General features: G+C 52.4%; 1 protein-coding gene across 1 annotated transcript in view; it reads right to left on the bottom strand.

Annotated features, from left to right (window-relative positions):
- The window catches only part of LOC120759750 (lipase maturation factor 1), a 142,321-nt gene that overhangs the window by 19,267 nt on the left and 98,906 nt on the right, over positions 1-24,148 (bottom strand). Inside the window, exons 5-6 of the mRNA XM_040079337.2 lie at positions 3,774-3,942; positions 75-228 (exon numbers count right to left, since the gene is read on the bottom strand). Of these exons, the coding sequence (XP_039935271.1) occupies positions 75-228; positions 3,774-3,942 (323 nt within the window). The remainder of the gene's footprint in view (positions 1-74; positions 229-3,773; positions 3,943-24,148) is intronic.

Here is a 24,148-nt window from a genome sequence, read left to right as displayed (position 1 = left end):
TCACACCCCAGGTCTACTGGAAGGATTTTTCTTTAGGTTTGAGGCACTGGGATGTGCCACCGAGGGCCCTGTACCTCCCAAAGGCTCCGTAGGTGTTGACGATCCTGAGGGGGCTGAAGGAGGTGTTCATGACCTGTCTGGAGCTGAGCAGGTTCAGCACCACCGGGATGCTGAGGTAGGTGATGAGGAGGCCCAGGGAGATGTTCAGCACTCTGTGGATGCAGGAGCCTGAGGGGGACACAAAATCACACAGAGGGAGGTGATTTCACTGCTCTGCTCTCGTTCCCATCCCCATCCCCATCCCATGCCCCCCCATCCCCAGCCCAGCGCACCCAGCCCAGGACCAGCCTGCCCAGCCCAGGCCCAGCCCAAGCCCAGGCCCAGCCCAGGCCAGGCCCATCCCACTTCCCATGCCAGTCCCATCCCATCCCATTCCTCATCCTTATCCTCATCCACAATCCCATTCCCAATCCCAATCTCAATCCCAATTCCAATCCCAATCTCAATCCCAATTCCATTCCCATTCCCACTCCCATGCCATTCCTATCCCTATCCCTATCCCCATCCCCATTCCCATCCCCATTCCCATATCCCCAACCCCATTCCCATTCCCATCTCCCATTCCCATATCCCACTCCCATCTCCCATTCCCATCTCCCATCCCCACCCCTCGCCATTCCACCCTATGCCCTATCCCCATCCCCATCCCATCCCATCCCATCCCATCCCATCCCATCCCATCCCATCCCATCCCATCCCATCCCATCCCATCCCATTCCCATCCCATCCCATCCCATCCCATCCCATCCCATCCCATCCCATCCCATCCCATCCCATCCCATCCCATTCCCATTCCCATTCCCATTCCCACTCCCCCCGTGCCGGCCCCACTGCCGACAAAACCCCGCCGTACCCACCCCGACCCCGCCCCGGGCCGCCATCGCCGCTGGGATCTGCCTTTCTCTAAATAGCCTGAGCAAGGGCTAAGAGGAAAAACGTCTAAAACGTGACATCAATCACGGCCTTAACGCGGGGGGACAATCCCCAGCTGGCACTCGCTCCTCGCTCGGGATCAGCCTCCCGCTCTGGGAGCCGGGCCTGGCGTCCCTATCCTGAGGGCTTCTCCTTCCAAAAACCCCAGTTCCCTGCGCTCCCGGAGGAGATGTGTGTTGCCGTGCCAGCGCTCCGGGATGGGGTTTGCAGGAGCAGTGTGGCGCTGGGCTGGATCCCGGGCCGGGCAGACAAATAAGCAGAGGTGACCCCCGAGGGGCTCCTTCCCTCACGGCCCTTTTCGATTTATTTAACGTTAACAGCCAAAGGATCAGATTCAAAGCGGCTGCGTGGAGCTCTCCCCCTTATCTCTGCAGGAGAGGGATGTTTATTTGAACCTCTCTCAGAAGCTATTAATAATTGTTTAGTCTGAGAACATTTCTGGAGAATCGTTTGAATCGGGCCTTCCCTCACCCCCTGTGCTGCTGCGCACGAGGCTTTGGGGTGTTTTTGGGTTTTGTTTTTTTCTTTTTTCAGATGGGCTGAACTTTTTCCCCTGTAATTCAAGAGCAGGTACAGGCACAGAGCTCGACTTGGCTCCTCAGCAGTCCATGGCCACGCAGGGAGTGCTCATCCTTCAGCAGGAGGGATTCTCCTCCTGTCCTGGGGTCACCAGCCACTCAATCAGAGAGATAAACGAGGGGAAAAAAAAATAACCTAGATGGCAAAGATGGAGCGGAACGTGGGGACAGGAGCCAGTGGGGTCTGGATGGGAAGGGGGGGGCCTCAGCAGGAACAAAACACTCCAAGGATTGGCCTCAGAAAATCAGGACGTGGCTGGGGGCCCTCCTGCTTTCTGCTGTGGTGGCCCAGGCCTGAGGGCTCCTCTGAGCCTCTTGGCGCCCATCATTAAAGAGCAAATCATTTAAAGAGGAAAAGGAGACCCCAAGCAGCTCAACAGCCCCAGCAGAGAAAATACTGAGGAATTCAAATTCCCGGGATGGCACAGACACCCCACCCCTTCCGAGGGTGGGACACAGCTACACCCGGAGCGGGATGTACGTTCTCCCTGCCCGGACACCCTGGCTCGGTCAGGATTTCTGGAGAACATCACAGAAAAGGTGCAAGTTCCTCAAAACAGGATCTGCCTCCCCCTCACAGTGACTCCCTTTGGCTTCTCCTCCCACAAAGAAGGTGCAGCCTCAGTGCTGTTTGGGATTGGAGGCGTAAATGGGATTGGGAGGAAAGCTTGAGACTTGCACAGCCTCTAAAGCAAAGGCCCAGGAGGGGAAAAGCTGATAAAAGATTTATTCCAGCAAAATACGTGACATAAAAGACACAAGACTTAACGAAGCTGCTTTGCCCAAACTCCCATTTTTGGTTAATAAGCTGCTTCTTGGTGGAAAAGACTGGAGACAGATGCTGCCTCTTGTTGACATTTTTCCTTCCTCTGACAGATGTTTGGGATATTTAGCCCCAGCAGCTGTGATTGTTGTTGATATTACAGGCAATTTGTTGCTTATATGCGGTTTATAAAAACGCTGCAAACACCACTCTCCATCTGTTCCGCAGCCTCCTGAGAAACGTCCCAGGGCTGCTTCTCCTGGATCAGGGCAGCTTGGAAAGCGCCTCTGGAAGGGGAAATCAGCCACCTCGAGCCCTTTTTTTTTTTTCCCCCAGTTACAGCCCTCCTTGTGTTTGCTGTTTCACATTCATGGGATGAACGCGAGTTCTCCTCCTCCCCAGTTTGGGGAATTCTCTCCCCACCACGATGGTGGCCACACTCTACCAGTGCTGGCCACCAGCAGCTGCTCCTTCCATGTTCCCAGATTGCTCCAAGCCCTGTCCAACCCGGCCTTGGACATTTCCAGGGATCCAGGGGCAGCCACAGCTGCTCTGGGCACCCTGTGCCAGGACCTCTGTACCCTCACAGAGAGGAATTCCTTCCCAATATCCCATCTGACCCTGCCTGCAGCCAGTTTAAAGCCATTCCCGGTGTCCTGTCTCTCCATCCCTTGTCCCAAGTCCCTCTCCTGATGCCCCTTTTGGAATTGGAAGGGGCTCTGAGCTCTCTCTGGGACCTTCTCTTCACCATGCCTTGAAGTGAGGAGAGCAAATGTGAGAACCCAGCTTCTGACCCCCACCTCAAGTTCCGCTGGGTGTTCTATCCTTGACTTTAAACAGTCAAAATTAAAAAAAAAAAAAACCAAAAAAAAAAACCCACAAACAAACAAACAAAAAAAAACCCCACAAAAAACAAAACAAAAAACCCCCCACAAAACAACAACAAAAACCCAACCAAAAAAACCAACCCCCCCCCAAAAAAACCCAAAAAACCAAACAAACAAAAAAAACCAAACCCAAACCAAACCAAACCAACAAAAACACCCCAAACCTGCCCCACCCCCCCCAAACCCCAAAACCCAAAAAACCCCCTGTAAGTTAAATCATGCAACTCTACAACTCCACATTCTTATTTTTGAGTTTGAGTCACCGGGGGCAGAGCAAGGACTGACTTTCAAGAGCTGCAGCTGCCTGAACTTGCTGTGGCATTGGTCCTGCACAGAGGACATGTCCCAAAAACAATGTCCCCATGACAATGTCCCCATGGCAGTGTCCCCATGGCAATGTCCCCACAGACCCTCAGGAACCAAACACCAACCTCACATCGCGACCTCCAGGCCCTCTCCGCCCACAGAGGAGCAGAGCTCTGCTTCGAAGATGAGAGCTTTGGAGCCAAGCACACCAAAATCCCAACTTTTCGGTCTCTGGGAATAACTCACCCAGGGAAAGCCGCTCTCCCCGCGCCCCTGGGAGCTGCAGCCGCGCCGCCCGCTCCCTCAGCCGCGAGCCGAAGAGGAGCGCCAGGCTGGCGTCGTCAAAGCAGGCGATGCTGGGCACCATGGTCAGCCAGTTCAGGAAACTCAGGTTCCCGCTTATGATCAGGAGCACCTGGAAGGGGAAAAAAAGGAAGGAAGAGAGGGTTGGATCTCCCGAAATGCCGACGGAAAGGAGCGGTGGCGGATTTCAGCGTCCCGACGCGGGCCTCGCGGATATTCCGGGATGGCAGAGCCTTCCTGGAGCCCAGGCTCCAGCACAAGTGTGCGTCCCTGGTTCACAGCGGGAGCTCTGCCTGTGCCTGTGCTCTCAGCAGGACTTGATTTCCAAAGTGACTGGAATTCCCACAGAGCCTTGATTTCCAAAGTGACTCAAATTCCAACATGCTGAGGGGTGGTGTCCCAGCAAGTGGCTTCGTGGCCACATTGAGTGAGTTTTATGGTATTTCATCATCATCATCATGGAATGGTGACTCGATTTCTGAGGTGACTCCATTTCCATAGTGCCTTGATTTCCACAGTGACTCCATTTCCATAGTGCCTTGATTTCCACAGTGACTCCATTTCCATAGTGCCTTGATTTCCAAAGGGCCTTGGTTTCCAAAGTGACTTGATTTCCAGTGACTTGATTTCCACAGTGACTCAATTTCCAAAATACCTTGATTTCCAAAGTGCCTTGGTTTCAAAAGTGACTTGATTTCCAGTGACTCGATTTCCACAGTGACTCAATTTCCAAAGTACCTTGATTTCCGAAGTGCGTTGATTTCCACACTGCCTTGATTTCCAAAATGACTTTATTTCCACAGCACCCTGATTTCCACAGTAACTCCATTTCCACAACTCCTTGATTTACAAAGTGCCTTGATTTCCACGGTGACTTTATTTCCAAAGTGGCTTGACTTCCACGGCGCTCCCACGGGAATCACCCTCCTCCCGCTTATTCCGAGGGATCCGTGACAGCAATGCTCCTGAAACCCTTCAGGAGGAAACCTTGGAACTTCTAATTGAAGAGCACCATTAAATATAGAAGCGTGCATTTTAAGAGGCGTTATTTTGTTTTAATTTTAGCTTTTATTGGCTGTTTAGGAGAATATCTTGCCTGTGGTCTCCCAAAATACCGCTCCACAGCACGGACATCAAGAACACAGGGACAGTTTCAGCCTGAGGACTTTCAGCCAGGGTTCTGTTTAAAAAATCCATGTTTTCTCATTAAAAATGACAACAAGTAAACACTAAGAACGTGTGATTTCATATTTTATACGACTGGCACCACGGTTTCTGACACGGTGATTTGCAAGTTACAAGTTTTAAAACCCCAGCAGGAATCTTCAGAAAGTCACAGATTGTTTAAAAAAAAGGAGAGCTCTGACCAATCACAGCGAGGAACAAAAACGCTAACTATTATTTTGTTAAAAAATAATAATTTATGCCGAGTTGGATAATTATGAGGGAAAAAAAAAAAAACCCCAAAAAACCCCCCGATTTCTCTCTGAATTCCAGACACATGTTGGGTCCTGGAAGGGAACGTGTTACAGTCGAGGTTTGGGGCTCGCCCCGTGACCTGAACGTGATTTAGCTCGATGCATATTAATCAGCCTGGCCTCATTATCACACCTCTCACGGAACTCTGCTCCCGTTCCGAGGTGATTTTTGCCTCGTGCAGTTGCAGTTGTGTGACGAAAACCCTCCTGCGCGCCGCCGCTCCCGGTTCCCAGCTCCGCAGGAGCCCCTGGGTGGTCCACGGGAGGGCTTTTTCAGGCGTGATTCACCTCCCTTTATTGCTTGGAAGTCAGGAGCGGGAGCTCCTATTTCCAGCAGCCCTGAAAAATCAGGGGATTCAAAAAATAACACGAGCTTGGTGTTTTCTGGGCTGGGGTGGAATTGCGGAGCCGACACGTTTTTAATTTCAGCGCTCCCGGCTCGGGCTCGGAGCCCGCGCCAGCTCCTGCTCACCCGGGGGCTGATGAAACCACGGACTCCTCGGATCTGCAAGGACAAACCTCAGAGGAATTCCTGCCTCAAAGCCAAAAAAGAGGGATTTGTTGGGCATGCTGAGGGGTGGTGTCCCAGCAAGCGGCTTGGTGGCCGTATTGAGTGAGTTTTATGTTATTTCATCATCATCATCATGGAATGGTTTGGGTGGGAAGGGACCTTAGACTCATCCAGTTCCACCTCCAACACCTTCCGCTATCCCAGGTGGCTCCAAGCCCCGTGCAGCCTGGCCTTGGACACTTCCAGGGATCCACGGGCAGCCACAGCTTCTCTGGGACTCTGTGCCACCCTCAGAGGGAAGAATTCCTTCCCAATATCCCACTTAGCCCCGATCTCTGTTAAGGTGAAGCCGTTCCCTGTGTCCTGTCCCTCCAGCCCTTGTCCCCAGCCCCTCTGCAGCTCTCCTGGAGGCCCTTCAAGCCCTGGCAGGGGCTCTGAGCTCTCCCTGGATCCTTCTCCTCTCCGGGTGAGCACCCCCAGCTCTCCCAGCCCGGCTCCAGAGGGGCTCCAGCCCTTGGAGCATCCCTGTGGCCTCCTCTGGATTTGCTCCAGCAGCTCCCTGTCCTCGTGCTGGTGGCAGCGCTCCAGGTGAGAAACTGAACCCTGGTGTTTCTCACAGCACTGATGCCACAGGAGCAGCATTCCCAGGATTTAGGGATCCACTGCCATCCAAACCTCGGCAGGCTGCACGTATTTCCCCAAATCCTGCGTTTCCTGTGCGAAACCCCTGGAGCTTTCGTGTGCTGCTCCCTCAGAGCAGGAGTGCGCTGGCTCCACGTGGGATGTTCAGCTTAGGATGGGTTTCCCAGGGCAGATCCCTGCTGGAAGAGCACGGGGAGCTTCCCTGATCCTTCATCAGCTGCACGAGGAGGGAGAACTCATCCACGCTTCCCACCAGCAATTCCAGCCTTTGGCTCACGCCACCTGGACTTTTCCATGCTCCAACCACCACCAAAACCCAGCTGGATCTCCAGACCTCCATCCTCATCCATCCTCATCCATCCTCAGCCTTGATTTGTGTTCCCGGAGCATCTTTCCCTTGCTGGACAATATTGAAACTCCCAATTACACCAACCAGATGGGATCAACCCCTGTGGTGATCGGGAGAAATTTTTTATTAAAGCCCAGTATTAATCATGGTAATTGGGGAGGAACTTTGAGGTTATAAAACTACAGCATGTCTAATGAGCGAGCTCCTTCTAGGAGGAACTGAGGGTTTTAATCTAATAATGTCACTTTTATGGATTATGACTGGAGTTTTATGAAGTGTGATATGAAATACAGTGGATTCATGGCTCTCGCTGGATTAATTTGGAAAAGTAGTTTTCCTGGTTCTAGGCCCAAAACCAATTATTCCTCACATTTCTGTCCCCTGCCCCGTTACCAAACCCCTCTGTCAGAAAATGGGCACCTCCAGCCGTAACTTTTTTACAGGTTGGGCTTCTTTGTTTGGCTGAGGTTTGGTTTGGTTGGTTTTTTTTTTTTTGTGGTATTTTTTTTTGAAATCCCAGATTGTTACAAACATCCAGTAGGCAGAGGAAGCTCGAATTCCATGGCACAGGCTGGATTATTTGTCCAGGAGGGACAAAAACAAGCTGGAAACTCTTAAAAGTTTGGAGCTTGTCCTCAGCGTGGGGGCAGGATCACCTCACTGGGGCTTCCTGATATCGAGCCACCGGCACAGAAAAGCCAAAATTGGGATGTCTGGAAGGACTATAAATAATTTAAAGGGGAAAAGGAGACCTCCAGAACCATCCACTCCTTCCTGCTGCCCCAAAGCAGAGTCTAAAGGTCAAAGCAGAGTCTCCACCTGCACTGGAGTGTATTTGTTAAGCTATTCCTAGAGAAATACTCATATATGTATGAGTATGTAATATATATACTCATATATATATGAGTATGTAATATAAAAAAATTATCATAGGCACAGACAAAAAAAATGCCAATAAATAGCAGCAATAATAATTTTTAATTTCCCCCCCTTATGAATTTAATCTCTTGTTAAGTCTTTACATGGATATTTGCATGAGGATTCAATCTCTGCCGTTCAGGGAGCGTTTTGCTCCAGGTTTTTATTTTCCCTCTCTGCCGAGCTCTGCTCCACGCTCGGATATTAAGACATCACAAGAAAGATTCCGGCGTGGCAATGAATCATTAACTGTCACAGTTTTCCAGAAGGTGCAAATTTAGGGTTATAAAACTGTCAAAACCCTAAACAGTTACACGGGGGGGAGCTGCGCCGTTGGCTGGATGTGCCTCTGGAAGGGGATGCAGACAAATCCTGCCGGAGCTGTGGGATGCAGCGCCCTGGGAACAGCCAGGACACATCCGTGGCAGAGGCCAACCCTGCGGGAAACCACGTGGATGCCAAGAGGGGCTGGGGGATTGTCCCTGTGACCCCACCCCGGGGCGGGTGTTCTTTGGAATCGTGGAATCACTGAGGCTGGAATCGTGGAATCATTGAATCTCGAATCATCCCATCCAACCATTCCCCCAGCACAGCCAAGGCCACCACTGACGCCAAGTGTCACCAAGCACCACATCCACGTGGCTCTGAAATCCCTCCAGGCACGGGGATTCCACCCCGGAATTCCAGCCCTTTCCATAAAGGAATTCCTCCCTGGCTTCCAACCACGTGCAAACCAAAACAAGAAGCGGGCGGTCACTTACTCAAGGGGCAAAATGAGGGCGTTTTAGTTCTAAACAGTAGCCAGGACGAGGAATTCCACCCCAGGCATTCCCAGCACCTTGGGCCTTCCCAGAAGGTTCCAGGCATGCGGGTTTTGGGGGATGGAACCAGCCCTCAGCTCCAGCAGGACCAGCTCTGGACTCGGTGAAACCACAAACACCATTTTCATTTGCCACTGGTGCCGCGGAGCCAGGATTATCCCCCTAATACCAACAACACAGGAAAAGAAGGATTCAGGAAAAGCATTTTCCAGCCCTGTAGAAACAATCCTGGTTTGGGGTTTAATTACAGCCTGGAATGGGCTGTCAACAGGCACCAATCAATAACTCAATTACACAGAACTCCCCTGTAATTAAGGCTGGATGATTATTGAGTGATCAGTAATAAATTGGAACACCATCAAGAACAGAAAGTGAAAGCCTTTTCCAGAATATCCTCCTCCCTACTAATTAGGAGATTTTTCACCAGGAGATGTGTGGGTTCAAAATTCCCTCTGCGAGAAATGATGTGAATTAAATCCCGCTCTCAAATCCTGGATCAGCCGAAGTCACATGGAACTGTTTATATTCCTTGATTGAAGGAATGCTAAAACACTTCTGGCAAAAATGCTTCCATTCCCTTTCCCCATCCAGGCACTACAGGCTTCTTTGAAAATCACTTTTTTTCTGCAATATTTAGAGGTGTTTAACAATTTCCAAAGTCAGAGCAAACCCAATTTTTTGGGAAGGAGAGAAGAAGGAAAAAATCTATTCTGATAGCAAACGTCTTCTCTAGTCTTGGTAAAAATTGGATGAAAATGGTATTAGAGTATGGGGGAAACAATGCTCTTGGGAATAAATATTGATGGGAATTCCGAGTACGGCCAATCCCAGACAGCCCTGGCACGGGGAAACAGGATCTGTGTCACAATCCCCTTCCAAAACAAAATTCAAATCCAAGGTTTTGGTTTCACCAGTTGTGGAGACATCTGCAACAGCTGGATGGGGACTCTGCTCCCCAGAGTCAAACCCAACACGGATTCAAACCCATCTCTGCCTTTTCAAGCTAAAAGGAAAGGACGTGACCACATCCGCGGGCGCGGGGAAAACCGCAAGGAAAAAGTCACGGATGTCACATCTGATCAGCCTGACACCGGGCTGGAAAGCACTGGTGGCTTCCCTGAGTTGGATCTCGCCGCAGCTCCTCTCCTTGCCTCGTTAAATCCATAATTTTGGGTAACTTTAGGCTCTCAGCAACATCTGCAGTGAAATATTTAACTTGGGTTGGCTACTCGGTGTCACTGGAAGCCAAGGCTGGGTGCGTTTCCAGCTTCGGGATGACCTGGATTTTTCCAGCGAACCAAGAGCACGTTTTGGGGGGAACACACGGAGCCGATCCCTGGGCTCCTGAGAGCCCTGGAGAAATGGGAAACAGTTGTGGCTGAGAACACACCAGGAAAACCCATCCCGGTGCTGTGTTTGGGGCTGGGCAGCATTTGATTTTAATAAAGACGGGCTGAGAAAGCCTGGAGGATTTAAAAAAAAAAAAATAAGTGAAGGACTGGATGTAAAAATTTTATGGAAATGCTAAAAATTAAAAAGAGGAGGAAAGTGAAGGAAGGGCAGAGCAGCCACCGTGCCCAAGGGTCTCTGCAGCAAGGCACCGGCCCTGTCCCAAATCCTGTCCTCAACTCTGCTGGGAAATGGCTTCAGACTGTGATAAATACGGAATCAAGGAATATCCTGAGCTGGGAGAGACCTACGAGGATCATTGAGGTCCTTGGTGAGGATCTGCCACAGGTTTCCCAGAGAAGATGTGGCTGCTCCATCCCTGGAAGTGCCCAAGGCCAGGCTGGGCAGGGTTTGGAGAAACCTGGGATAGGGAAGATGTCCCTGCCCATGGAAAGGGCTTGGGAACAGTCACTGAGGTCCCTTCCAGCCCAAACCATTCCAGGATTCTGGCATTCTAAGCCCAGCTCCTGGTTGTAACCACGCAGCTCACTGACACATGGAAGTTACAAAATGCCCGCCCACTGGACATCGAGCCCTTGTCAAATTTTCTGAGGTAGAAAGAAGAAAAAGCAGGGGAAACAGGTGTTTTCCCATTTTCCTTCCATCCCAGATGGCAGCTTAGCAATCCCTGAGCTGTCAGAGGTGGGGACTAAATAAACAGCAAATGAAATGTACCCTGGGCAAAACCAGAGATGCTTAAGAAAACACAAAATGTGTTAAAAATCACATTTTTATGCTGCCATCTGCAGCAGTTTCTTTTCAGCCTTACTCATAATTCCAATTACAATGGGAGCGAGGTGTAAATGATGAAATGATTTTAAAAAAAAAAGAAAAAAAAAAGTTTTTTCAGCTTTTTGCTTCCCTGAGCAGTTGGTTCTATGAGGGACAGAATGATGCTGGGCTGGAGGCAGGGAAGATCGGGAGAGATGGGGTGCTCCAGCCCTGCTGGGGGGTTCTTTTATTTTATTTATACGGGTTTATTTACTTGCAGGAATCTGAAAGAGACATCCAAGACAGGGATTGATGGAGCCTGCTCAGCACCAGGTGGGAACAGGAGCCGAGAGGAGCCCAAATCCTGCTTTTACCTTTGCAGAGGAAGACAAGGTGCTCTGAAGGGATGGGATTTAACAAACTCGGAGCCGTTTGTCTCTGACGCCTGCACAAACGGCAGATTAGGATTTCAGGGCTGCCTGGCTCCTCCTGGGAGCTTTGAAGAGAGCCACAAAGAGATGAGTGCAGTGGGTATTTCCTGGTAGCCTCATCCTGCTTTTCCCAGCCCGGATTTGGCCCGTGGCAGACGGGATCACATGAGCTGTGGATCCCGGAGGATGCTGGGGAGGAAGCAGAAAATGCCACCCACCAGCAAGGTCACAGCTGCGAGATCCCTGCTCAGGCTGCTGCACTGATGGCTTACATATGAGAGGAACCTTGGAAGAGGAATGAAAATATTCCCGGCTGGATATTCCAGGCAGAGCCGTCACCGGAGGGGGAACGCCGCCCCGACAAACACCCAGGGGCAGCCGTGCTGTTATCGGGGAAAAGATGCTCCCCCTGGAAACACGCTGCCCAGGGCTTGAGGCTTTCCAGCTCCAGGGAATCTGCAGCAGAGGATGGAGAGCAGCTGCCTGTCCGTGAGGAAGTTGCTGCTCTCCGCAGTGACTCATCCCACAAAACCCAAGGGCATCCACATCAGGGCTGGCTTTCAAAGGTTACTCATTATTCACCCACAAACTGGGCTTGTCAACAGAGGGGAAGAGCAAAAACCCACCATTGCCTCATCCCGTGATTCCAACGGCCTCCTCCAGCAGCGTGGATCAGGAGCTCCTCGGAGCCAGGTGCCGGAGCGACACTGGGACAGATTGGGAATGACAGCAGGGCAACAGAAGGAGCCAGGCACTGCCTGGTGCTGCTGGAGGAGCACTGGAAGGGGATTGATAAGAAGGAGCAGGGATCTGAATGCTCCCAGGCTGCTGAGCTGGGAAAAGATGCAGGGGGGTGGGAAAAGATGCAGGGAGCTGGGGGAAAAAAAAAAAATGCAGGGAGTTTGGAAAAATGCAGGGAGCCGGGAAAAGATGCAGGGAGCTGGGGGGGGAAAAAATGCAGGGAGTCTGGAAAAATGCAGGGAGTTTGGAAAAATGCAGGGAGCCAGGAAAAGATACAGAGAGCTGGGGGGTAAAAAAAATGCAAGGAGTTTGGAAAAATGCAGGGAGGTGGAAAAAGATGCAGGGCACTGGTGGGGAAAAAAATGCAGGGAGTTTGGAAAAATGCAGGGAGGTGGGGAAGGATGCAGAAATCTTGGCTGTTCCAGTTTTCCTGCACCATCCCCACAGTGCTCAGAGCTTTGGCGGCGTGTTCATGGCCAGTGCCAGGTCAGGACACGGATCAGGAGCAGGACAGAGGCACCTGGAGAGGTGGGAGTGGATCTGCCCAGGTGTCCTGGATGGATTCTGCAAGGGGAATCCGCTCAGCAGCCCTGGAAGGTCCTGCTGGGTGAACATCTCCACCCTGGACCCTCAGGCCACGGATTTGTTGTTACAGAGAGTTTCTGCCTGGCTTTGGAGCTTAATTTCTCCTGACAGTGAGAAGGAACCCTGAAGGTTTCCGCAAACCAAACTGTTTACGAGCCAGCGCCAAAGCCAGAGCCGGGGCCAACGCGGGCTGGGAGCAGCAATCCCAGAGTTCCAGAATTCCCTGCCGGAGCACAGTCCGTGCCACAAGGCACTCATCTCCCATTTGGGCCTGGAAACGCCGGCGTGCCGGAGCCGTGAGCGGCCCAGACAGCGCGGGGGGAAGCGAAACGAAGCGGCAAATTACAGCTCTGCCCAGGATTTTCCAGGCGGGATCCCACGGAGGTATTTCCCAGCCTTCCCAGCCTTCCCAGCTGCGGTCAGAGCTGCTCCTCTCTGGCGTCTTGTGGCTGCTGTCACCGTGCTGGGGCTCGGGGGAGCCGGGCCACACTGGGCACTGTCACCAACGCCTTCTGTTTTATTTTTAGTGTATTTCATGTTCTGTGCTGCCCAGGGTGCAGCTCTGAGCTCACACTCGGGGTCACTCAGCTCTCTGCACACAGCAGCGACACAAAACAAATCCTGCTCCTGCTGCACACCAAGGACAACTGTCAGCCCAAAAGCACAAACAACGGTGGCTGGAGGGAGGAACAAGAAGGATGGGACCTCACAGCCTGGAGCTGGAATGGGACAACTAAACCCCAAAATGTGCAAATGGACCAAAACTGATCAAAATGTGAGACCTCATGACCGTTTGTCCATTTTGTGTCCATTTTGTGTCCATTTTTTGTCCATTTGTGACCATTTTGTGTCCATCTGTGACCATTTTGTGACCATTCTGTGTCCATTTGTGACCATTTTGTGTCCATTCTGTAACCATTTTGTGTCCATTTTGTGACCATTTTGGGTCCACCTTGGGTGTGTCCCTGGCCAGGCTCTTGTCCTGCCCAAGGTGGATCCTAAAGGCCTCTTCCCCTGCTTTATTCTCTGGCTCTGTCCAGTCTCTGATCCAGCTCAGCCTTCCCAAAACATCATCACCGGGGAACACCGGTGGTGACAGCCCAAGAGACAAAAGGGACTGGCATGGATCCAGGGAGAGCCCAGAGGTGTCTCCTGGTCCTGAAGATCCTCAGGCCTACTGGTATCAGCCTTGTCCTGGACAAGGAATGTCCTGGGAGCGTCGATGAAGGAATTGTGACACCTGGCACTTGTCCGGTGCAGGATCACCACGGGCTCTGCCAACTCAGGATGGCAGGAGAGGGACAAGGAGAGCAGCAGTGTCACACAGCACCCACGGAGACGGGAGCAGAGCCCCCTGAGCCCCACCCAGCCACTCGTCTGCAGCCACCTCAGCCTTGGGACGTCATTAACCCCTGCTCTGAGACACGTCACAGCCGCAGAAATCCCTCCACGTCCCCAAACCCAATCACTTTCCCCAACTCGCCCGCGTTTTCAATAAGATACGGGTTATTTCGGCCGTCACGCGCTGGAGGCTTGCACTCAGCAACAACTGCGAGGGAGGGAGAAGCACCAGGAGAAGCAGCAGAACCACAAGAACATCCCAGGGACAACTTCCAGCAGGGACATCTCCACCAGAGCGTGGCCAAGGGCGGCCCAGGGAAGCCACCACAAGGACTCCTATCACAGCAGTGGCTGCGTGTGGAGTATTTCACTTGGCACCCTTCGGAGCTCTCATAATCTTTTCCTTTATGATTAATATTAAACAAGTCATATTCCTTATGGAATTTCCTAACCCTGTCTGTTTATATTTTTCTCTACATCAGAGTTAATATTTTAAGATTGCCTCTCTCTTTTTTTTTTTTTTTTTTCTTTTTCTCTTTTATTTCACGTTCATCTGTTTTTCCTCATTTTATAAATCAGGTTTCTTGTTTAGTAGTCATGACAACATCTGCCTGCAGTGGTTACACCACAGCCTGGGGCTTTTTATTTTCTTTTCTCCCCCCCAAGCTGCCGAAGAGAAAAAAAACAACCAAAAAAAAAAAAAAAATCCAAACCTTTAAATAAATAAAAGCATAAAATGAAAGGGGCAAGTTGGGAACCGCCCCCTCCTCCTTTCCCTCCAATGACCCACTTCAACAAGACTTCCCAGCATGGTGGGTGAGGACTCATTTGGCTTTAATCCTGCAAAGTCTTATCCACTTAGTTCACTTCAACGGGAATACTCGGAGCACATCAAGTCAAGCACATATGAAAGTCTTTAAAACCTTGAGGTCTGGGCCCGAGAGGCACGAAAAGAGAAAAGCTGGAGCTGCATTTTCCTTCTGGGCGTTGAGCTCAGCACAACAGCCCAAGGGTTGGGGTGGGATGGGGTGGGATGGGGTGGGATGGGGTGGGATGGGGATGTGCTGCTCCCAAGGGGAGGATGGGGTCACTTCCAGGAGATGCTGGAGTTCAACCTCATCTTCTCGACGTGGACCACCACGAATCCGGCCACCGCAGCCACCCCATGGCTTTGGCATCTCCTTTGCTCTGGATTCCCGAAAAAACCCCCAGTGCTGGAGGCAGCAGGTCCCACCTCCACGCCCTTACTTCAGGACAACCCGGAGATCAGGCAAAGGAGCTCCAAAACAAAGCAGCATCACATCACCAAAGATCTAGGGAATATTAAGGGATGCATCTTCCCCCCCTAAATTTGGTCTTTCAGGATACTGGGAACCAGCAGCTTGGAGGGAATTTAGGCTCTAGGAAAAACAGGAGAGTGTTTTAGTCTGAACTTCTCCCACGAGCACAGCAAAGGGCCGCGGAGTTATGGATCTGTGCGTGCCCATGGAAAGGCACCGCTGGAATTCCATGGGCTGCTCTACCTGAGGAACCAGGAGATGGCCGGGAACGCTGAGAGCAGCCCTGAATCCAGAGGAGGCAACGAGGACGGGAAAAGGCCGGGAACTGAACAAAGGCAGATGAACCTTTAATGCAGCAGAACCTCTGGGAGCCCTGAGACGCTGTGTCCAGATGTTCCGAGGTCGCTGTAACCTGACTCCGAGAAGGAAGAGGATGTATTCCTCCAAATTCCCCGCGGTGCTTTAATTTACTGCAGCCCTGCCGAGGCCGCATGCGGCGATCACAGGTGGGGCTTCACACTGACCATAAACATGGAGCTGGGGGCACAAAAACTCCAATCCTCTCAGCTCTGGCTGCCAAGAGGGTCGAGGAACAGATTTCCATGAAAAACATCTCCCTTTCCCCGGCTTCAGGGGCCAGAGGAAAACCCTCCAGCAGGGATTCTGCAGCACCAAGGACCCTCTCACTGATGGCCACCAGCACCTGAGACTGCCCAAGCAGGACTTTCCAGCTGATCCCTTCCTGCCTGGCTGGAGAAGGGGAATCGGGAAGGAACACAGCATTTTGAAGCTCCAGTTCTTACCTGTGGTCACATTTTCTTTCCAAGTAGCCCCAGGAAAATGATCTCTCCCCATCTTTAGGACCCCACTGTCCCTGCAGGGTTGGCCCTGCAGCGTCTCCCGGAATCCCAGAGATGGAGCTGCCTTGGATGCGCTGGGTTTCAGGGTGCTGCCCTGACCCTTTTACCTTGGCTCTGCTCCCGCTGAGGTTTCTGGCTGCAGGGATGATCCGTGTTGGATGAGCGGAGCTGGCAGATTTGCCCTCGTTGCTCCAGAGGGATTTGTGTGGGGATTACAACTGTTTTTCAAGGGCTGGCCAGGGAATCAATGGCATTAATGATGCCATAAAAGCAATCCCTGTCTCCTTCCCACTCCTGCCATTCCCAACCCCATCCAAGCAACCAATGCAATCCGATTTGTCTTTCCAGAGGAAATTTTGACATTTCTGTTGACCGAGGCATCCTGAGTTTTCTACTGCTCCTGGAGTTTGGCATCTCAGAGGAGGTGGCGGCTTCTCTGAGGGTGACCATGATGTAGAACCTGGTCTAGTGGGTGGTTTCCTGCCCAAGATGAACTTTAAGGTCTTTTCCAACCCAAACCATTCCAGGATTCTATTGAACACCCGTCCCTTTCTGCTTGTTTGCTCACAAAGTGCAGGGAATCCACCCATGTCCCACCCCAACCATCACTGCCCCACCACATTGGCCAAAATTTAGGACAAAACACCCCCAGACTGATCTTTTCGTGCATTTTTTCTCCCAGACTTCCTCAGCCTTTCCAAAACTGGCCTGAGCTGGGATTTCTCTCCCTGCTCCCAAGTTTTCCTAACCGGAGCAGGGTGTAAATTTGAAGTGCCACTCCTCTCCCTGAACAGCTCCGGGTGTGGACACCAAGCCCAGACCAAACCCACGTGGCTCCTGCAGGGCTTAGCCCGACCCCAGAGGGAGTTCCACGTGTGGAAAAAGCGTGGACGAACCAGCACCGTGCTCCTGGTGGCGACGGAATTCAAATCCAAGAGGAAAGCAGCAGAGGTGAGACCTCGTGCTGCAAACACCTGCCTGGATCGAGGCTTTTTTGGGGCTCAGCTCAGGGTTTGGAGCAGCAACAAAATCCCAGGGCCCTCTGCACCAGTGCCAGCATAAATCGTGGAATCTTTTCCATGGATCAATCAAAACCATGGGATGGTTTGGGTGGGAAGGAGCCTCAAAGCTCATTCCCAAGCCCTTACCATGGGCAGGGACACCTTCCACAAGCCCCGGCTGCTCCAAGCCCTGCCTGACCTGGCCTTGGACAATTCCAAGGAGGCCACAATCTGTTGGGAACGCTGTTGCCAACGGAAGGGAAAGCGGGATAGGGGTTTGCAAACGATTCTCCAGGGAAGGACCCCACTGAGCACAGCGCAGCACCAAACAAACCCCAGCTGCTCCAAGAGCATCCTGCGCCCGTCTCCCAGTCACAGCTCCAAAAATCCCGGTTTTTATAGGAAGATGAAAGTAACGGGTGACACAGGTTTCCTGCAATTCCTGGCTGTTGCATCACGGCAGAGATAACGACCCTGCTGGAGCCTGGGGAAAGGGGATGGTGCAGCTGTGTAAACTGCGTGTGGGCTAAAGCATCCCAGGGCTGCAGCCTCATCCCAGCGCTTCCAAAAGCAAAATAAAACCTCTCTGGAGGCAGCGGCGCTTCACAGGAACGTTAAACCCAGAACAAGAGAAGGAGTTATTCTCATCCAAGCGGGAAAAGAGAAAAAATCCGTCTTCACCTCCATCCCGGAGCAGCCCAGGCACCCAGATCCACCCCTCTGAAATGATGTGGGGTTTGTTTAAAATGGTTCTAATCGAAGCTGTCCAGCCGCTGGGTGAGGGGGACTGGGGAAAGGGACGCCTCTGTCTGATGGTTTTACACATAAAAGCACATTCTCATTTAAACTGACACAACTGACTGGAATATGCAAATTATTAAAACAAAAACAAAACCAAAAAACCCTAACCTGACCTTCAGGGAGGACACAAGGCACAGGTTTCCCAGGGAAGCTGTGGCTGCTCCATCCCAGGAAGTGTCCAAGGCCTGGCTGGACGGGGTTTGGAGCAAGCTGGGATAGCAGAAGGTGCTGGAACTGGACGGGCTTTAAGGTCCCTTCCAACCCAAACCATTCCAGGAAAACCGTGCCAGGAGCCCAGAGTAAGAGCACGATCGAAACTGCTCTGACAGCCAGTGACACCAGAGGGAGGAGGAGGGAGCAGGGATGGCAAGAAGCCTCCTTTCAGCCAGGAAAAGTCGCTTTACCAGCAGCAAAATCCTCCCCTCGCTCCAGGAACACCACACCAAAGGCATCGTCCCACTCCAGCCCCTTCCACTGCCAGAACGGGCACATTCTGTCTTCACACGTCCGTCTCCGACACCGAGAAACGATTTTCTTCATAATAAATGTATTAAAAATCCTCTTTAAAAGAAGCTTCTCATCTGCCATCTGTTTCCAGTTAGGCTGTTCTGATTTCATCTTCTTTTTTTTTTTTTTTTTTAATTTTTTTTTTTTTTTTTTTAAATGGAATAGAAAACATTATTTAAAGGTCCTGTCATCTTGCTGGTGGGAGGAGAGATCCCAAATCCCAAATCCCACCAGTGTCACCCTGCCGAGCAGCAAAGGCTTGGTGGGAGCCAAGAGCTGGGAAGGTGCAAAGGGACCAGCTCAGATGAGAACCAGGGGACAGAAAATGGGATTAAACTTGCCAGACCTCCACCATCTCTTCAAACCATTGCACAGCCGACGCTGGAGAAATTCACAGATATTTAAAGACACTTGACACGTTTTAGTGGGCGAGCTCTTTGGCTTTTGAGCACAGGAACAGGCTGTGATGGTTTTACTCAGCTTCGGCAGCTACAGCTGAACGTAAATAAATAATTATCCCTGGAATTATGGTGCCAGAACATGGTGAAGATCATGTCATGGACACCAGGAACATCTCTGCTTTGCAGCTGCTCTGGCTCTCGTCAGGCTGGAATGTTTTATGCCCTCACTCGCAGCCCCCTGCACTCACATGTGCAACACATCCTTTATCTCCCAGCCCGGAGCTGAATCCCGAATCCCATCTGGGAGCTGCAGATGTTGGAAGCTCCAGCTCAGGATCATTTCACTGACAGCATCCTCGGCATCGATCTTCCCCACCCAGCCCATCCAGCTGGAAATCCTGCTGCGGGACACAAAGGTTCTGGAGCACGGAGGAATTTTGAAAATCAGGTGCAAAATCCTAACAGGGAGGAAAAACCAAACACCTGGATCTGCCCCGGAGCCCAGGGAAGTGCAGATTCCCTGTCAGCCATTCCACGAGCTCTGGAAGCTGCTCCTGGAGCGGGAAGAGCGGACAGGGAGCAGCACAGACAGAGGGACCTGAGAGCCCCTGGAAAGTTTTAACACAGCCAACACACCAGGACTGGGTGAGTTTCCACCCCACTTCAGCAAATCTTGCAATTTAAGGATCCAGCTGGTGACTCTGGAGTCGGCGCTCAGCGATATTCCCACGGACAGCGGCTCACCCGGTCCCTGGGGCTCTCTGGCACAGGGGTGGCACTGAACCGGGCCGGCCTGGCACACGTGGCAGCTCCCAGCAGGAACCTGAAACTCTGCTGGAGCTCACCCCTGCTGCCCTAAAACCACGCCGCGCTCCTGGATGGCCAAAGCCACTGCAGCTCCTGCTGGCCCCCAACCCGAATCGGGAGTGAAAACCAATCCCAACCCTCCCGCTGAGCTCTTCCAGCCGCAGCAGCGCTTCCCACCCTGGGGAAATTTGCTCAAATGCTGATTTCAGGGCTGGGCGTCAAAGCTCCCTGTCAGGTTGACCAGCAGAGCCAGGAGCAGCAGCAAAGGTGAGCTGCCAGCCGCCCCTGAGCAACCAGAGACAGAAAACCAGATCCTTCCGAGCCAACCGACAGCGGCGGCACCGCGGATCCGGGGGATCCCGGCGGAACAGCCGTGCCCGAATCCCAGTTTTCCAGAGGCCAGGGCTGCGGGATGCCAGCAGGATGAGGGGCGTGCAGGAGCCCAGCTCCGGGCTGCGGCTGCTGCCAGGCGGCTCCGCCTGTTGGAGTCACCGCCGGTCCCCTCTCCAATTAATCACGTTCCCATACTGATTAACAGCGTGATTCATGGCTCTCGTTAGGAGCGTTCTGGAACAAACAAGGCTGTATTTCAAGGCCACTGGGCTTAATGGTTAAAATAAATACCTTCCAAATTTCTATTTTCAAGTAGCTGAACCTTTTCCACCTTTACAACTAATTCAGACTTCCTTCAAATTATTTTTCTAAGTAATATAACAATTTGTTTTTCATTAGAGCTTGTCAAAGCCGGACCTGGGTTTATTTTGAGAGAAACCAGCGCTCTGCAGAAACTGTTTAGTACAATCCGAATGACGCCCAAAGGGGTTATTGCAGCCACAATCAAAATAGAGTTTACAGCGCTGGCTTGGGGTGACACTTTATTTAATGATTTCAAAAAAAAAAAAAAAGAGAGAGAGAAGAGGAAAAAAAAAAAAACCCCAGCGCCCTGAATCAGGAGCTAATTAAATGCACTCCTATGGCTCCCAGTGAGTGTTGTTCAGTCCCTCTGACTACTGCAGAATGCAAGGACTTAACTTGTTGCTAACTAATCCCAGACCCCATTACGGGAGCAGTGTTATTTACTGTTTTGGGGTGGTATGTGCTGCTATTCCCGTGTCTGGCACAGCAGATCCTATCGAGCTGGATGTGAAATCGAATATCAGAGTGATTAAATAGTTTGGGTTCTGCCTGCTTAACTCAGAATGTTTCTTGTTGTGTGTGTGTGGAGGGGGGGAGTGTGGAGCTCAGTGTTTAATTTAAGGGGGCTTAAATGTAACAGAAAATCTGCCCCGTAACTGCTTTGATTTCACATTCCTTTTGTTTTGTTGTGGGGAAAAGCTGAGCTGGAGCAGCGCCAGGGCTGAGGGAGGGGATTTGGGGGATCCAGGAGGGAGTGAGGGACAGGGACACCCCGGACACCCTCACCCCAGGACCAGGATGGGTGCACAGGGCTGGGGATCAACCTCCATGATCCCAGCCCGAGCTCCAGCACTCCCAAAGAACCTCTCAATCCCTCTCCCTGCACCTTCCACCTCACCCCCGACGAGATTTAAAAATCCAGAGCTGATTTTTAAACAACGGAACTGCCCAACTCTTTTCCACGTGCTGTTCGTTTTCCTGGGATTCTCTGTTTGTTGTTTCTTTCTAAACCACAACGAAATCAGCGAGGTTTGGGCTTTGGGGAAAGCTGAATTTCCTCTGTTCTGGCAGGGGAGCCCGTGCCCAGCCCAGGCAGTGACACCCACCCAGCACTGCCCAGCATCCTTAGGGATCTATAAAAAAATCAGGAAAGGGGCTTTTAACGGGGACGTGAAGTGATAGAACAAGGGGGAATGGATTTAAACGGAAAGAAAAGAGATTTATATTGGATACCAGGAAGAAATTCCTCCCTGTGAGGGTGGGCAGGCCCTGGCACAGGGTGCCCAGAGGAGCTGTGGCTGCCCCTGGATCCCTGGAAGTGTCCAAAGCCAGGCTGGGCAGGGCTTGGAGCAGCCTGGGATGGTGGAAGTCGTCCCTGCCACGGAAAGGGAGGTGCCACTGGATGGGCTTTAAGGGTTTTTTCCAACCCAAGACATTCTGGGATTGTGTGAACTGCAGAACAACTCCTGAATTTTCTGCCTGCTCCATCCTCCTGTGAACTGGGCTTCGTCCTCACACACCTTAACGGCACCGCTCTGCATCCACAGAGGAAAACACCTCCTGGAGCAGCGCCCGTGTCCTGTGGGCGCCCAGTTAAGGCCCTGAGGAAGGGCCTGATCCTCCTGCCACGAGCCTGGCACTGGTGTAACCCCGCTAATCCTGCTGGAGACACCCCTGATTTACACTGGCCTGGCCACGAGAACAAACCGCGCTCGGATCTGACAAGTGAAAACAAACACTGGATTCAGACACTTTCTGCAGGGACGAGGGGAGGGGAGGGGGGGGCTGGTTAATTTTTGTTCCCTCTCTCCAGGCTGCTGCTGTGACCTCTGCTACCTCCTAAGTCAGCAACACAATCTCTTGCAGCTGTGGCACTGCAGCAGCCTGATTTAATTTGTGTGTGTGTGTGGCTGCAGGGGCAGCTCATCCCTCCAGCAGCTCGTGGTGTGGCAGAAGGCAGCGCTGGGACAACGGGGGGCTCGGTCCTTCCCCACCCAAAAAAGAAAAAAAGAGGGGGGAAACCCCCACTTGGCCTCTCCTGCTTTCCTGGAGAGATGGGAACAAAATCAACCAGAGGGAAACGTCCTTTTCCATCAACGTTTTTTAAGAGGTTGGGGTTCGGCCAAGCCAAGGAAGAAGGGGAAAAAAAAAAAAAAAAAAAAGCCAGAAAATATCTGTTCAACAACTGTTTTCTGCCTGAAAAGAAAAAGAAAAAAACAAGAAGAGGAGGAAAACGACTTTGCTCCCGCTGTCCTGCACATTCCCAGCTCCCAGGCGCTGCGTGTCCCTGGTGCAGTGCCCAGCCGGGCAAGGGTAGTGCTGGCAGTTTGTTTTCCAGGGGAACAGAGCCCCACGTCCCTGCCACACCCCCTCGGGGTCCCTCTCCCAGCAGGTCCCGCTGTCCCTCTCCAGCTCCCAAAGTCCCCCGAGTGCTCCTGGGCCGGTTCCTCTGCAGGCTCTGAACCTCGCAGGGGCTTTGGCTGTGGAAGGTTCATCTCTGCCTTCTGCAGGGCTGGAACTGTGCCCCACTCCTGGCATTGTCACCTCTGTGCTCCTGGCATTGCCATCTCTGTGCTCCTGGCACTGCCACCCCTGTGCCCCTGGCATTGTCACCTCTGTGCTCCTGGCATTGCCATCTCTGTGCTCCTGGCACTGCCACCCCTGTGCCCCTGGCATTGTCACCTCTGTGCTCTTGGTACTGTCACCCCTCTGCTCCTGGCACTGCCACCCCTGTGTTAGTGGTTTTGTCACCTCTCTGCTCCTGCCACTGTCACCCCTGAGGTCCCAGAACTGCCACCCCTCTGCTCCTGGCATTGCCACCCCTGTGTTAGTGGCACTGTCCCCCCTGTGCTCCCAGCACTGTCACCTCTCTGCTCCTGGCACTGTCACCCCTGTGCTCCTGTCACTGTCCCCCTGTGCTCCTGTCACTGTCCCCCTGTGCTCCCAGCAGTGTCCCCCCTGTGCTCCTGTCACTGTCACCCCTGTGTTAGTGGCACTCTCCCCCGCTGTGCTCCTGGCACTGTCCCCCTGTGCTCCTGGCACTGTCACCCTGTGCTCCCGGCACTGTCCCCCTGTGCTCCTGTCACTGTCCCCCTGTGCTCAGGGACGGCTCCTGCTGACACCATCCCGGGTTTTGCCTCGGCGGGAGCAGGGGAGAGGCGATCCTGGGATGTCTCTGGCACGTCTCATTCAGGATCTGGAGATGGGGAAAATGTCCCCAGCCACTGCCGCTCCCTCAGGGAATTCTGTCCTGCTGTGGGACGTGAGGGCTGAGCCCACCCAGGGACTGCTCCAGCCACAGGGATGCTCCGTGCTGGAGCACACACCTGGAGCCTCCAGGGGCCACGGGAAGGAGTCAGACACCACAAATCCATCCAGACCCAAAGGGATTTAAAAGCCAAAAACTCTCCCCACGTTCCAAACCCCCCAGACTGTGCCTTCGTGGCTGTGACTGCCAATCAAAGCAGCGCCCCTGCCCTTCCAACAGCACCAGCCGGGGACTTTCCATTCTATTTATCCATTTATGGATTTCACTTTTCCCATCCTGAAGCTCCTTCCCACCTGGCACTGCCAAATCCACCCCAGCCCCTTCCCTCCCTCGCTCCAGCCCAGCGCTACCTGCCAGCTCCGAGGGGCAAGGTGGCTTTTTCCTGCCTCTTTCCTTGGCTTCCCTCTCGCTTCCCCTCATCAACTGGTTTGCCAAGCAGTGTAATTTTACTGCCTGGCTTCCAAGGAGCCAAGAAATAACGTTTGGTGTGAGCTGGGAGTAACACAGCGTGAAAAACTCGCAGATCCAGGGTTTGAGGAAGCAGATCCAGGATTTTGGGGAGGCAGATCCAGGAGTTTGGGGAGGCAGATCCAGGGTTTGGGGAGGTAGATCCAGGGTTTTTAGGAGGCAGACCCAGGGAGCAGTGAAATCCCCGCTGAGCTGAAGGATTTGCCTTCTCCACAAATCCCACAAACTTCCCACACCCCACAAACTCCTTGGGGTATGGGCAGGCTCTGCCCTGGTGCTTCTACAGAACCAAGAACAATATTCCAGACCTCA

Source organism: Hirundo rustica, chromosome 15 (genome assembly GCF_015227805.2).
Source record: "Hirundo rustica isolate bHirRus1 chromosome 15, bHirRus1.pri.v3, whole genome shotgun sequence".
In the NCBI taxonomy this organism is placed as follows: Eukaryota; Metazoa; Chordata; class Aves; order Passeriformes; family Hirundinidae; genus Hirundo; species Hirundo rustica.
This window is presented reverse-complemented; position numbering and strand designations above follow the sequence as displayed.